Source organism: Mytilus californianus, unplaced genomic scaffold (genome assembly GCF_021869535.1).
Source record: "Mytilus californianus isolate M0D057914Y unplaced genomic scaffold, xbMytCali1.0.p SCAF_11, whole genome shotgun sequence".
Taxonomy (NCBI): domain Eukaryota; kingdom Metazoa; phylum Mollusca; class Bivalvia; order Mytilida; family Mytilidae; genus Mytilus; species Mytilus californianus.
Window position 1 is genome coordinate 38255880 of NW_026262593.1, and position 14793 is coordinate 38270672.

The 14793-nt window shown below is 32.3% G+C and overlaps 1 protein-coding gene across 1 annotated transcript in view; it reads left to right on the forward strand.

The window, feature by feature from the left end:
• Window positions 1–10356, forward strand: part of LOC127720030 (uncharacterized) — a 35086-nt gene extending 24730 nt beyond the window's left edge. The window contains exons 23-31 of the mRNA XM_052226442.1: window positions 584–731; window positions 3280–3483; window positions 3829–4035; window positions 4450–5208; window positions 5552–5764; window positions 6823–6918; window positions 7516–7847; window positions 8584–8791; window positions 9472–10356. Of these exons, the coding sequence (XP_052082402.1) occupies window positions 584–731; window positions 3280–3483; window positions 3829–4035; window positions 4450–5208; window positions 5552–5764; window positions 6823–6918; window positions 7516–7847; window positions 8584–8791; window positions 9472–9755 (2451 nt within the window). The 3' untranslated portion in view covers window positions 9756–10356. The remainder of the gene's footprint in view (window positions 1–583; window positions 732–3279; window positions 3484–3828; window positions 4036–4449; window positions 5209–5551; window positions 5765–6822; window positions 6919–7515; window positions 7848–8583; window positions 8792–9471) is intronic.
• The last annotated feature ends 4437 nt before the right edge of the window (window positions 10357–14793 follow it).

Sequence of the window (14793 nt, forward strand, 5' to 3'; positions counted from 1 at the left end):
GCCACCGAATTGGTAGTTTTAACAAAATTTTTCAGTTTTTTGTTATTATTTTGAATATTATTATAGATATATATAAACTGTAAGCAGCAATAATGTTCAGCAAAGTAAGATCTACAAAAAAGTTAATATGACCAAAATTGTCAATTGACCCCTTAAGGAGTTATTGCCCTTTAAAGACAATTTTACACAATTTGTTCATCAAGTTTGCTAACATTAAAAAATCTTCTCTGAAATACAGGTGAGCGATTCAGGCTCTTGAAAGCCTCTTATTTTCAGTCATGGCGTTGTCAGTTTATTTTCAATCTATGAGTTTGACTGTCCGTCGGGTATTTGTCTTTCGCCCCTCTTTTAAAAAGAATTTAAAAGAATCAGAAACATTTTTTTAGTCATTGGCCTTAAATTAATACGCAATAATATGCAATATCTGGGTACATTATACCTTTGTTCTTTTGTTTCATTATAAATGTACAGCTGAACTTAATATCTTACTGACCAATTCAACTATTTAGGTTTTGAAAACAAATTTACTTTGAAAATGGTTCATATTTAAACATAATGTTAAATAAGTAAGTATTAAATATAGGTAATGGAACATTTACCAGGCCACTGGAAGAAGGATATTGATTATATGCTACGAGGCGGGCTATTTACAATTTCATGGCATGAAGCATTTTTGAAGGCCAGCACTGTTATTGAAAAGTTTCATGTTTATTTGAGTACCTACCCTGGTGGTATGTATTGAACCTTATTATTATTGACAACACAAACTGAAACCATATTAGTTTTTGATTTGTTATATCTAATTTGATTTATAAGATAGATACACAAATTCAAGAGGAATGCATTTACTTACAATCTTCTTTTTTTTATGTTTCAATCTAAAAATTCGTATTGCTGAAAACGATTATCTATACACTTATGGATTGCTTCAATTGAATGGTTCCAACATTTTCAAGTTTTCATAGAACAGCACAACTGGTTAAGAATTATCTTTATTTTCAAAATCGTTTGTACCACTTTTTGGAGATACAGCGAATATTAGAATAAAATGATACATGGTTCTGTTTATCCGTGTAATTTTCATAGTCTAGAAAAGTATGAATTGTTTGTAAGTCGTCATTGGCGTTTGATAGTCTTAATTGATTAATAAATGCGTTCTTTTTAAAATCCTTTTTTTTTACCCCCACTGATCGATAAAATTAGGCAACAGTAGTCAACCGGTGTTCAAAATGGCATAATAAGGAAGAGGACACAATAAAACACAGAGTTAAGAACCAGTTTAACTGCACCATACAATTGTTCATATCCGAAGTTAGTTTGTTGGTCGCTTACGCCACTTCGTTCATCGTTGGTAATATCATATCAGGGTTACCAATTTTATTAGTGGAGGAAGAAGGAATACCTTGAAAAGCCACCGTCCTGCGAGAGAGAAAAACATCGACAATAGGTTCTTAAATGTTACTTTGTTGATTTTCTACAAAGAACAATGTGGTCTAAATAGAAGCTCTTTGTGGGAGATTAAGAACTTTAAATATGGTCAAACAATACCTTGTATTTTGTTGAAGAAGGCATGAAAACATCTGTTCATTTTTTGGAGCCTCACAAAAATATACCTTCTTTTACTCACATAGTTATGTTCTATACTTACTAGTACATTGTACTTCTATTATTCGTTACGAGCCTTTTCAGTTTGTCGTTTTGCTTAATTTTGGGATGAGGGGATGTCTTTATCTTCGGAAATAAAAATAAATCAGTATTCACATTGATAAAAAAAGTAAAATATCAAAAATACAGAAGGGTTGAAATTATAAAAGGAAAGTCCATACTCAAAAGGTAAAATCAAAAGCTCAAACACATCAAACGAATGCATAACAACTGTCATATTCCTGACTTGATAGTTATCAAAGGTACCAGGATTATAATTTAGTACACCAGACGCGCGTTTCGTCTACATAAAACTCATCAGTGACGCTCAGATTGATACAGGCATTTTCTTATGTTGAAAATGTGGATTAAACCCGGTTTTATAACCATCCAAACTTGTCACTTGTATGAAAGTCGCATAAAATTGCACCACATTGACAACAACTTGTGAACAAATCAAACAAACATTATAGATAAAAGTGTCAAAAAATAAGGGTACAGCAGTCAACATTGTGTTATAATTAATCACTATAAAAACAATCAAATATATTAACAAAGAAAAACATAAAGGCATATAGACAAAGCACACAAGGATGATTAACAACCTAGTACGTATACTCTTGTATTATTTGGGAAGTTAAAACTGAATATTTTGAAATAAGGTATTGAAATCTTCCGGTGAACCCTTTTAGAAAAAGAACGAAACGTTCTTTGACATAACCCTGGAGAGTTAAGACACCGGTGGCGTTCTACAAAGTCTAAGCAGCAGCTGCAAGCTCTTGAATACCGAATGAGTTGGGAATTGTATATCCCATATGCAGGTGAAGTTGGCATACCACCAATTGAAGGATTCATATGTAAATGTCTGCCTTTCTTGATTTGTATCATAACTTTAGTAAATGTTTACGAAGAGGAAAAAGTTAAATCACAAAAATACTGAACTCCGAGGAAAATCCAAAACGGAAAGTCCCTAATCAAATGGCAAAATCAAAAGCACAAACACATCAAACGAATGGACAACAACTGTCATATTCCTGACTAGGTACAGGCATTTTCTTATGTAGAAAGTGGTGGATTGAACCTGGTTTTATAGCGCTAAACCTCTCACTTGTATGACAATCGCATCAAATTCCATTATATTGACAACGATGCGTGAATAAAACAAACAGACATAATAGGTAAAAATGTAAAATAGGGGTACAGCAGTCAACACCGTGTCACAATCTTAATCACAACAAAAAACGAACAAATATTTAACAAAGAAGCACAAAAAAGCATATATTACATCTTCAAAAAGGATCTTTCAATAAAAGGCTATCAAGGTTAATAATCCAAAATAATATGATGTGTTCTTTGTTCATAATATTTGCTACATCTCTTCCTTTACTGCAATTATCTTACAGAAGTGTTTGTAACAAACAGCTATCATGTATTCGATTTCTTTAAATTAGGAAAAACATTGGTTCTAATAACGTTGTTGAAAAAAAACCACTCATCTGGTCAATTTTCACGAAACTGCACTATCTGTTTTCAAAGTAATTGTAAAATTTGCATTTTTGTGATTATTATAGTACGGTACATAGCTACACGCAATTGTGATAAATGTTATAATATCCAACATGCACATTCTTTTAGGTCATGACATACACAAAGTGGAAATAGATATTCCAGGATCAGTATCGTCGGTCAATATAAGCCGAGTCCCTTTATTACCCCGTGTTAGGTATTATTCTAATGTGGTTGGTTATAGTTATGCTGGACAGCACATGACACTGTCATCAGATGGGTTCACTGTAGATGTTGATAAACCTTTGGGCGGAGTTGTAAATGACGGCATAGGTTTGTACATCTTTGCATGTTAAATGAAAGAAATAGACTGATAATGCATTTTAGTAGACAACAATTATTTCATATCTCAAAAAGTTTCAGTTATCATGAAAAGGAGTTTTTTAATGGTCACATGTACAATTACAACATTCAGTAATTGATGAAAATGAAACGGTACAAATAAAAGTTCTATTATCTTTATGTTCTCCAGCGAACTTAATGAATATTTTTTTTCTTGAAATTAAAAGAAAATATTTTTCAATTTTTCACTTTTTGGAGAAATTTACAATTTTTTAATACTGTGAGAAATATCTTTCTTGTCAATGTACCAAATATATTGATAATTTGTTTCCACAGGACACATAGCAATAGATTTTCAAAACACTTCACACTTTGTAAGTGCTTCCTGGAATGGTTTTGGAGACCACGATTCCGGAATAAGGAAGTATTACTGGTGCGTGCAATCCGAAATCTCCGAAAGGGATTGTGATGTGCTGCCTTATCTACATGTTGGTATTCAAAGATCAGTATCAAAATCCATCAACTCTTCTATAGTACGCTCAGGTAAAATTTACAAGAGATAACCATGATTTAGTTTTGTTAGTATTCCATGCCGACTTTGTGATCTAGAAAGCAGTTAAACTCTCTTTCACGAGAAATTGATTCACAAGGAGGGTGTCTGCCTTTAGTTATTAAAAAAAAATAGCACAGAAGATATCAACAATATATATACGTTGCAGTAACCAATACTTGCAAAATAAATTGAGCAATTTCAGATAGAACCCCTTTAAATGAAAATGTAACATTCTTTAAATTTATAAAATAATTGATCATATTTTTATGTTGACTCATATTTTCATCTTATAAAAACATAGTTCAAGATAATCATATACATTTTAGTGCAATACTAGGTATAATAGCTTGAGAAGATTATATGTATAAATGATTCGGTAAAATATAATGCCTTTTCATTTTTAGGGACAAAGATTTTTAGTAAAGTATATGCTGTTGATTTTGTTGGTCACGTATCGGATACTGCAACATCTAACGGTGTTGTCATTGATGAAACCCCGCCAACACCAGTACAGTTAATGTTTACCGAAAACAGTATGATAAAGAATCCCTCATTTGAAGACAGTGATAATAATTTTGTAGACATTTTAAATATGTCTACTACTTATATTTGTGGATATTCAAAACCAAAACACTGGAATTCTTCTGATAACGATTGCATTTGCGTAGTGGGCTCTTCAAAATCTATTGCCATGGATGGTCGATCATTTCTTTTTCTCAGAGGAAGTGTTTTGCAGACATTATCTAACTTAGAAAGAGACAACTCTTATAGTGTCAATTTTTTTACTGCTCATGTCCCCTTTGAAGATTCAGTCCTTTCTACAAAAGAAGGTTATATTGAATTTGGAAATGAAAGACACGTGTTTCTTGTGTACCAAAAGCAAGACAAACATGGTTCTGACATTGATGTATCCTGGCATTCTCAAACCTTTTACTTTACCGCAAAGAATAAAGACGTTAATATAACATTTGGAAGCATGGACGACACAACAGGCATTTTACTTGATAACATTCAATTTTCTAAGGTTGAAGTTGTTGATGGTGGGACACATTCTTATCCCGTTTTATCTCACGCAGTGTGGCTACACGGATGGTCATCAATACACGCCTCATGGCAATTTGTTGACGAGGAAAGTCCTATTGTTGAATATCTCTGGGCTATTGGTAAGTTTTTTTGCTTGTTTTATGTTTGTTTTCATCTTCTGAAGCAGGATAATATCGGTATTTTTAATAAGAATTTGGATAGCTACTAGCAAATAAAAAGGGTAAAATCAGAAAAAGCCTTGACTAAAGATAAAAACAGTTCAACAGGTATATTTATCTTAATCAGATGAATTAATATTAGTTCTAATTGATAGTGTTTCAATGTTGAAATATTTAATTTGAATACTCATGTGCTGTGCTGTGCTATGCTGTGCTATGCTGTGCTGTGCTGTGCTGTGCTGTATTCCGGTGACGCATGCTATTTGTTTTATGTATTATTTATTATAATTTAATTATTTAATAGGTTACAAAGAAGGAAGCACAGAAATACAGAGATATACAAGTGTTGGACTAAACACATTCGCCTACAATTATAATATTACATTAGCACATACTTCTCAAGTCCACATAACAGTTGTTGCCATCAATGGTGCTGGATTGTCTTCAGTAGCCACAGCAGAAGCCCTTTTTATTGATCTTACACCTCCTGATATAGAATTCGTTTATGATGGAATTGGTAAGTACCTGAGGGAATTAATTCATCAGTTACAAAGCATACTTACAGAAAAAATGCTAATTTCTAAAGACCTTGTAATTATTATCCAGAAGGCTTTGGCCTATTACTATATCAATTTGAATGGTAAGCATTATTTATATTTCACTGCACAAACTAACAATCTTTTGTTAAAGCAATTAGCTAAACTGTTTTACTAGTTGATCTGTTTGTAGAGGTGAGTATTTAAAAATCATGACTATCGATATTAATATTTAGTTTTGTCTAGAACTAATGTGAAAGCAAAAGCAATTATGTTTTAGTTTTCTTATGTTAAATTAAATAAATCGTGCTTGGAACAAATTAACGACATATAGTTATTTTCACAACGAGAAACGCTTTTTTTTATCAAATATTTTAGTAATTCTGATATGCATTTATTTCTTATGGGTTTGAATCTACCAGGACAATTGATATCAGTTACTCGAAAACATTCTCATTATAAATCTATAATCTTTGCGATATCTAGTCAAATATAAAAGAAAGAGCTCTAATCGGGGATATTTTCAAAACGTTGTCATCAGATTTTCTTCAATCTTCAATGAAATTGAATTATAATTTGAAATGTATAGTGGACTGTAAATAAAACTAAATGTCTGTTTATTTATTCTTTAAAATTTGACTAGGATATAGTGATTTCATGACACTTTTTTAATTCGTTTAAAATCATCGTGCACGTACATGAGGTTAATATTTTTAGTGATGAATTGATCAGTCAGAAAAAAATGTATTTCAGTTGTTACATATTGAAGAGATGACCTATCAAGGTATACATTGCACATGAAATCTTTGATACTCCTATTTATATAATATAATCAAAGTTATATGTGACAATGAGTAGTTCGAGTTATTTGAATAGTATTTATGAACAAGACATACGCTATTGTATATAATTGTGTGCTATGAATATGTATATACGTTTCTCGTTAAACCAAGTGAAACATTGAGAGGGTTTTAACAACTGCATTGTCAATGAAATTTTGTATCAGAACTAATATTCTTATTCTTGTCACTTCATATAGGATATGATATAGACAGTCAAACAACAGATGAAATCATTGCTAACTGGAAGGTTGAAGATTTAGAGTCCGGACTATCGCATTGTGAATGGGCTGTTGGTAAGACATACTGCTGTTTTAAAAAAAAAATGACATATTATTTGTAAAAAAAACAACAATATAACACACAAAATAGCTGTTTGATTACTAGTATAACATTCTCTCATTGTTTTCTAGTATTGGCGTAATTACTCCAATTAACATCAGCAGAAACAGAGATGGTCATTGTGGGATTTTATTTTAGATGCATAAATTCCGTCGCAGATGTTCACTAACATTTATTCTTCAGAGAATATTTTTCGTATAATTGAATTTTGTCCAAGCCATTAAAGTTTTTTAGTATAGCCTGGCAATTGTGATACGATTATACCAATGCATATCATAGGTTAGACGTAGCATTTCTATACCTTCCCATATAATATACATTTAACTTGTAATTCTGCCAGCTAATCCTGATTATCGTTTTGACATAAACCGTAGAAATAAAATCTACGGAGACCTGCATTTCAGGAGTGTCATTGATTTTTGTTTTGCGTTTTATGTAGATAGAGTAAAACATTACATGAAACATTTAGACTAATATTCACTTCTTCGTCATGATTTCTACTTTTATATTGAAGATTTCAAATTTTTGCTGATATAATAACATTATTTCAGGTTTTAGTGAATTTGGTAATGCGATCCAGGCGTTTGTCCGAATACCGACAGACCTTTCATCTGTATCTAAAGTGTTTGACCATAGTTTATTGGCATCGAGGAATGTGTACGTGACATTACGGTGCCACAATAAGGCAGGCTTACACACCAAAAAATCGTCAGACGGAGTAACAATATCAAACAGTCCTCCTTCTATACAGAATGCTCAAGTTCAAATTTTGGACCAACCAATTACGGAATACAGAAGTAAACAAAACTTCCATGGAAACACTTCTATTGTGCGACTGAAGTGGATGGGTTTTGAAGATAAATCAGACTTAGATTCATTCCATGTAAGTGGATACTTTCTTCTGTTTGAAAACCTCAGCTAAACATAAAACCTATTTTCTTGTCAAACGAGACATCAAGATATACAGTTGCATTTGTTATTGATACTACCTATCATTTTATGTATTTGGTTTCTTTTCCATTATGTTCCGAGTGCACCTGTCGAATTTTTTGCAAAAAAAAAACATTTATCGTGCGCATTGAAGCAATCGCTCATATACCCAGAAATGAAGTCCGTCATTCTGACAGTCGACTAATCTGTAAAAATAAAATTGTGAGCGGAATTCATTTTACATCGGCTCTTTTTGAATACGAATACGACTAATAGGATATTAAGTTAAAGGTTTACGTTTTGGCATCGTACATTTAATTACAGGCTTGGAGCCGTATACATGATTTTATTCACATAGTCTTCCATTTGAAACAACTCTTTAACCTTTTCATTTGAGAGTTTTTTTGTACGCTAAACGTTTCCGTACCAACAAGAGGAGTCTTGCATCTGCAACTCATCGTAAACCATTGTCTTGATTTCAACGAAAGATTTTGTGTACCTTTCTCATATAATGCCATTTTTTATTGTTACTGAAAAAGCGTATTTTTTCACAAACATCATAATGTTCTGATAAACATGTAATTATAGACAAATTAATAATAAATTCAAGATAATATTGTTAACAAAAAGAACTTTAAAAAAGAATAAACATCCTCACATTATCTCAGAAAAAACATGCTATATTCAAGGTTGAATTCGAAAACCAGAAAAAGCCGGTGTCTTTATCAAAGACAATCCTTTATGATAATGACGGTGTTATGTACTGTAGTATGACTGGTTTAGACTTGCATGATGGACACTTTGAAGTGAGAGTTTCAGCAATAAATAATGCATTCCTATCCAGTGAACCTGTATCAACAAATATGTCTGTGTCAACTATAATTCCGAAAGTATCAGGTATGTCAATCGCCTCATTTTATAAATGCTTATAAACATAAATATGGTACGACTTTCAAAGAAACAACTATACACCAGAAAGCAAAGGGAGTAGATGTAAACAACAATAGACCGCCGTACAATATTCTTCAACAAGTTAAAAAAAGATGTACCAACAATTCAAAAGAGAAAAATAACGGCCTGATTTCTTCTGAAAAATATTTATCATTTATGGCTAATCTGTATATGTGATCACCAAGTAACAATGCGAGACTATAATATTTCATAAAAATGTTTGGAAATTTAACTTCTTATTTCCGTGGTTTTCGATGCTCTTCAACTTGGGCTTGTAGGGGCCGTCTGATGTATTTAATTATCAGCCTTGTATCGTTAAAGAATTGATTTTACATGTTTACAAATTAAACGAATTTTAAAAGCAACGTAAGCACACTTTTTGGTGTTGTAACTTACTTTTGATACGAGACATCCATTGAAATTGATACTTATAACATTTCTAAGTTAAAAAAAGACGAGTTAGCGCAACTTCTCTTCAACGATGGAAAAATGATAAATAAAGGCAACCATTATTTTTTATTTCAAATTTTGAGAGTTTTCCTCGTGACCTCATTTCAAGATGTTTTGTTTATAATACAATTACATTCAATGAATACAGGATATATTAATGAATCATTTATATTTAGAAACAAAGTCCATCACAATGTCTGAAAATGAAACGAACAGAACTTTAACCATAAGCTGGGAAACGTATTTTACCTCTGCATTTACCTTGTACTATGAAGTGTCTGTAGGGACAGCTTTAAATGGGGCGGATATTGTACAGTGGCAGGAGACAACAAATGAATTTCTCGTGATGCATGTCCCACTCCAGGTTAAATTGTATAATGGGATGACGATTTATATTACAATATCAGCCATTGCATTAAATGGGAAACCTACAACAAAAACTATTGCTCTGACTGTGTAATCGTGAGACATTTACTATCTGAAGTGCGAGGACACATTTTTGCAATTATCTTGTACACGCCCGTTTGCGGCAAGCCTCCTCCCTCAGTATGCGTTGTGCTTTGTTTGTATTTTAGATAAAAAAAAATTATTATTTACTTTTATTAAAAGATATTCTGTAAATATTGTACAATTGCTCTACTCCGACATGATTTACGGACATTATTATAAAACATGCGAAATATGTATCAACTAAAAATGGTTACTTTATTTTTTTCTGTTTTTTTTTCTTGACTACACATTCAGCTATATGTATCTCATCATTTCCCCATTTTATACTTGTAGATCTTTTTGTGCTGAACATTTTTGCTATTCACTGTTCCGCTTTATCGGTTATAATTTCTGCAAAATTAGCAAAACTGGGTTCAAATTATCTCCAAGGGGCAATACATCCTATTGGTGGACAATTGACGATTTCTTTTTTTACTAATATATTTTTATTGCACTCAATTGCTGTTAACAATTGACCTAGTGAACAGGATTACACTAAGTATCCCTGCTTTATTAGTTAATAAGGTATCCAGGAATAAAATGAAATAAGAATAAATACATTACAATATTAATGATTTCATTTTTACCGGAGTAGTTCATTTCCATTCGTTAATGATTTTTCGTATTAGTTAATTTATCTAGCGTGTTTGCCATCTATAGTTATGCTTCGACATTCTGGATAATTTAAATGTTTACGGAATATGTATAAACATATTTTCATATATTAACAGGTAAGTTAATTATAATCTTGTTCATTTTTTTAGCAAAAGCTTAAGTTTGCACGCTTTTTAGACTTTGAGGTATAAGAACTTGTTCAAGTGTAAAAATGTTATGTTTAAGTATACAAAATACCAAGGTAGACATGAATATACATACATCAAAGTATAGAACACAAAGTTACAAGAAAATACAAAGGACAAGGTATGATAAGGGGCGTTTTTGGCCCCCTTCCCGAATAAGTTTATATATATATCATTGATAGCCTTAGTATAGAAACTATTCAAAACTATGATTTTTTTTATGTTCCGGTGAAAAGAAGGTTGCCTAGCAACGGTTTTTATTAAATAGCAAAATTATCACCTATGCATTGCTTTCTCATTACAAATTAGCATAATTCAAAAGAGTATTGTTTGTTTAACAATAACTTGAAGTTCCAAATGAAAAGTCACTTCAATTTCAGTTTAAAAAATGCTTAGCAACAACCTAGCAACAAAAATATTGCCTAGCAACGGTTCAAAAATTTGTAATTTCTGCCATATGAGGTATAAATATAGCAATATTTAAAGATTTAGCTACCGTAAATGTTTTTTTCTTTCATATATGATGTCCGAGTTATCATTATTTTTTTAAGAAGTTCATATTGACCATAGCAACCCAAAAGTTGCTAAGCAACAGCCAAAAAAGATAAAAATGAGATTAAACTACAAAATATACATTTGTTTTTTAATTGTACAAATTATAGTAAAATCATATCAGATTGGTTAATACATGCAAGAATAACTAGCAGTAAGAAATGTAAGACTAAGTAAGTCAATTGTATATCATGCTAATAAAAAAATTAGCAACCAAAATAGTGCTTAGCAACGGTAAAATAATGTTGGTTTTTTTACTTTGATTAGAAGCGTATAATACTTCATTAGAGGGTCTCGGTGGCCGAGTGGTCTAAGTAGTTTCTTATGTAATCACTAGCCAGTCAACACCGAAGTTGTGAGTTCTAATTCCCCCCCCCCCCCCCCCCCCCCAATGAAAAAAGTGGCGTTCAAACACAGAAAATAAAATCAAATCATACTTCATTAACACAATTAATGTTGCGACTAATTAGTATTAGTAAATATGAATACAGTAACAGGACACACTTAATTTTGAACTACAACTCTGAAAAGTCCTGATTTATACAAAGCCGTCAAGTGGTTTCTTGAGAAAAATATAGATATACCGATAAAAGACATCGAAAACCAGTTAAGAAATTCAAAAGTGTCATCAGTAAAGGACTATACTAGTAATATTAAAATTAAATAATAGAAAATGATATAGTTTAACATTTTTTGTTATTATGAAATTGTATATAGTTGTAACAGATGCCTATACTATTATAATGACTGACTTCTGATTAAAATGCAATCGGAAATATGTCATGCCTAAAAGCATAAGATTTTTTTTTTTTTAAAGAGTGCTGTGTACTAACCAAACGTTCGGAGCAGAACATTTGAGTGCTACTTCACAAGGTTTCATAAAGCCTTACTTGCACACACTTTTTCTGATTCAGAGATGACAAAAGCACTTATTCGAGCCAGTTGAAACTGTGTTGAAAATTTCCTTTGAATAATAATAATAAACTGTTATCACAGAGATATGTCTCGCCTTTTTGTAATTTTGATAATGCAAATGTTGAAATTAAAATAGCAATACTTTAACATGTAAGTTATGCAAATATTCAAAGTCGATGAACCATGACTGAAGGTACATGGCTAAACAATCTCCATGAAATGAGATGTGCCAATGCTAATACAACTGCATATCAAATACCATTGACCTTTTATAAGTCGTCCCCTTTAAACAAACCTAAACACAAACATTAACTTGTTAACTATGCAAAAGTTTCAAAGTCAATGAACCATGATCAGGGGTGGGGCTATATAATCTCCATGGAAACGATACTTGCAAATGCCAATAAATTTGCATACCAAATATCATTGACTTAACATTAGCAGTTCATCTTAAACTGATCTAATCACAAACTAATACATGTAAACTAAGCAAAAGTTTCAAAGTAAATAGACCATGATTGAGGGGGCGGGGCCAAATATTCTCCATGGAAATGAGATGTGTTAATGCTTATACAACTGCATACAAAATATCATTGACCTACCACTAGTGGTTCCCCATAAATTGACATAATCACAAACTAATACATGTAAACTATGAAAAGTTTCAAAGTCAATAGACCTTGACTGAGTGGGCGGGGCCAAATAATCTCCAAGGTAATGAGATGTGCCAATGCTAATACAACTGCATACCAAATACAATTGACCTACCACTAGTGGTTCACCATGAACTAGACCTAATCACAAACTAATACATTGTTGACGCCGTCGCCGTCGCCGTCGCCGTCGCCGACGCCGGAAACAGCATACCTATGTCTCGCTTTTTGACTCCTTCAAGGCGAGACAACAAAAAAACTAGATATTGACGATGCCCCCTCTGCTCTGTCATATGCATGAGTATAGTTCCACATTCTTTAGATTTGATAAACAGTCATATTAAAGTAAAACTGGAAATTGTTGCGCTGTCTGTAAGACACATTGATGCTCCCGACTAATCACAAGACATTATAAAGGAGTAGGTCCGGTAAGGGCCGATTTTGGCCCCAAAATTCAAGTTCATCTGATGAAAGATTTTGGACACTTTTTTTAACACTTAAGAGTCCACTTCAATTAGTTTATGTGAAAGATTTGAACTGATTTAGTCATTAAAGACGTTCAAATTCAAGCTTAAATATGAAAAATCTATCAAATATGCCATAATATGTCACTTTTCAGATGGTTTTTGTCAAATGAAAGTGGCCGCATCCGTGTTCATTCTCCACCTTTATATATGTTATGTATTATCATCAAATACAACTTACATTTAAATATTAAGAATGAACACAAATGCGGCCATTTCCATTTTAGACGGAAACCGTATAAAAATTAATCAAAATGCTAAAATTAAATCCTAAGATTTCTGTAATTTAGCATGACTCAATGATGCTAGTATCCGATACATGTGCATTGTATTGTCAAAAACAGCCCATATTTACGTAACAGAAGTATTCTACTTTCCAATAAATAGCTAAAAGTTTACATTTTAACAATTTTGTAAAACTGCTATATTTTGGGGCCAAAAGGGGTCTTACTCAGCTTACTCCTTTAATACTATGTATGTTGATCTATTTTTTATTTTCATTATGTATAAAATTGAGAATGGAAATGGGGAATGTGTCAAAGAGACAACAACCCGACCATAGAACAGACATCAGCAGAAGGTCACCAACAGGTCTTCAATGCAGCGAGAAATTCCCGCACCCGGCGGCGTCCTTCAGCTGGCCCCTAAACAAATATATATACTAGTTCAGTGATAATGAACGCCATACTAAACTCCAAATTGTACACAAGAAACTAAAATTAAAAATAATACAAGACTGACAAAGGCTAGAGGCTCCTGACTTGGGACAGGCGCAAAAATGCGGCGGGGTTAAACATGTTTATGAGATCTCAACCCTCCCCCTATACCTCTAGCCAATGTAAAAAAGTAAACGCATAACAATACGCACATTAAAATTCAGTTCAAGAGAAGTCCGAGTCCGATGTCAGAAGATGGAACCAAAGAAAATAAACAAAATGACAATAATACATAAATAACAACAGACTACTAGCAGTTAACTGACATGCCAGCTCCAGACTTCAATTAAACTGATTGAAAGATTATGTCTTCATCATATGAATATCAGGCACAATCCTTCCCGTTAGGGGTTTAGTATCATACCATCATAACATATATGAGAAGAACATAACCCGTGTCATGCCAACAACTGGTTTTTAAATAAATGTGTTTAGTGCCGATGCAAAGACCCTATAAGTGAATCAATATTAACGCCAAAATATGCAATCTTTAATGACCTGACAACAGTATCGTAACTATATCCCTTCTTAATAAGTCTATTTAAAGGTTTTGTTAGCTTCAGAGGTGAATACTGACATTTTTGTGCTTTATAAAGATTATTTCCATAAAAAATTGGATGTGAAATACCTGAACGTATAAGAAGTCTATGTCTTTACTTGCAGCCTGAATGTCCAGCCAAAAGGTTTCAACTTTCAAGTTTAATTAGTAGTTACCAAGTTCAACCTTCTTTTTCCAGTGATCACCAAGTTCAGCCTTTCCGTATCGAATAAACATTTGAAAGTACTAAACAAATCTTATTTATTGCATTAGAAACATTAAACTGTAGTACTAGTAGTGCGAATCATGCC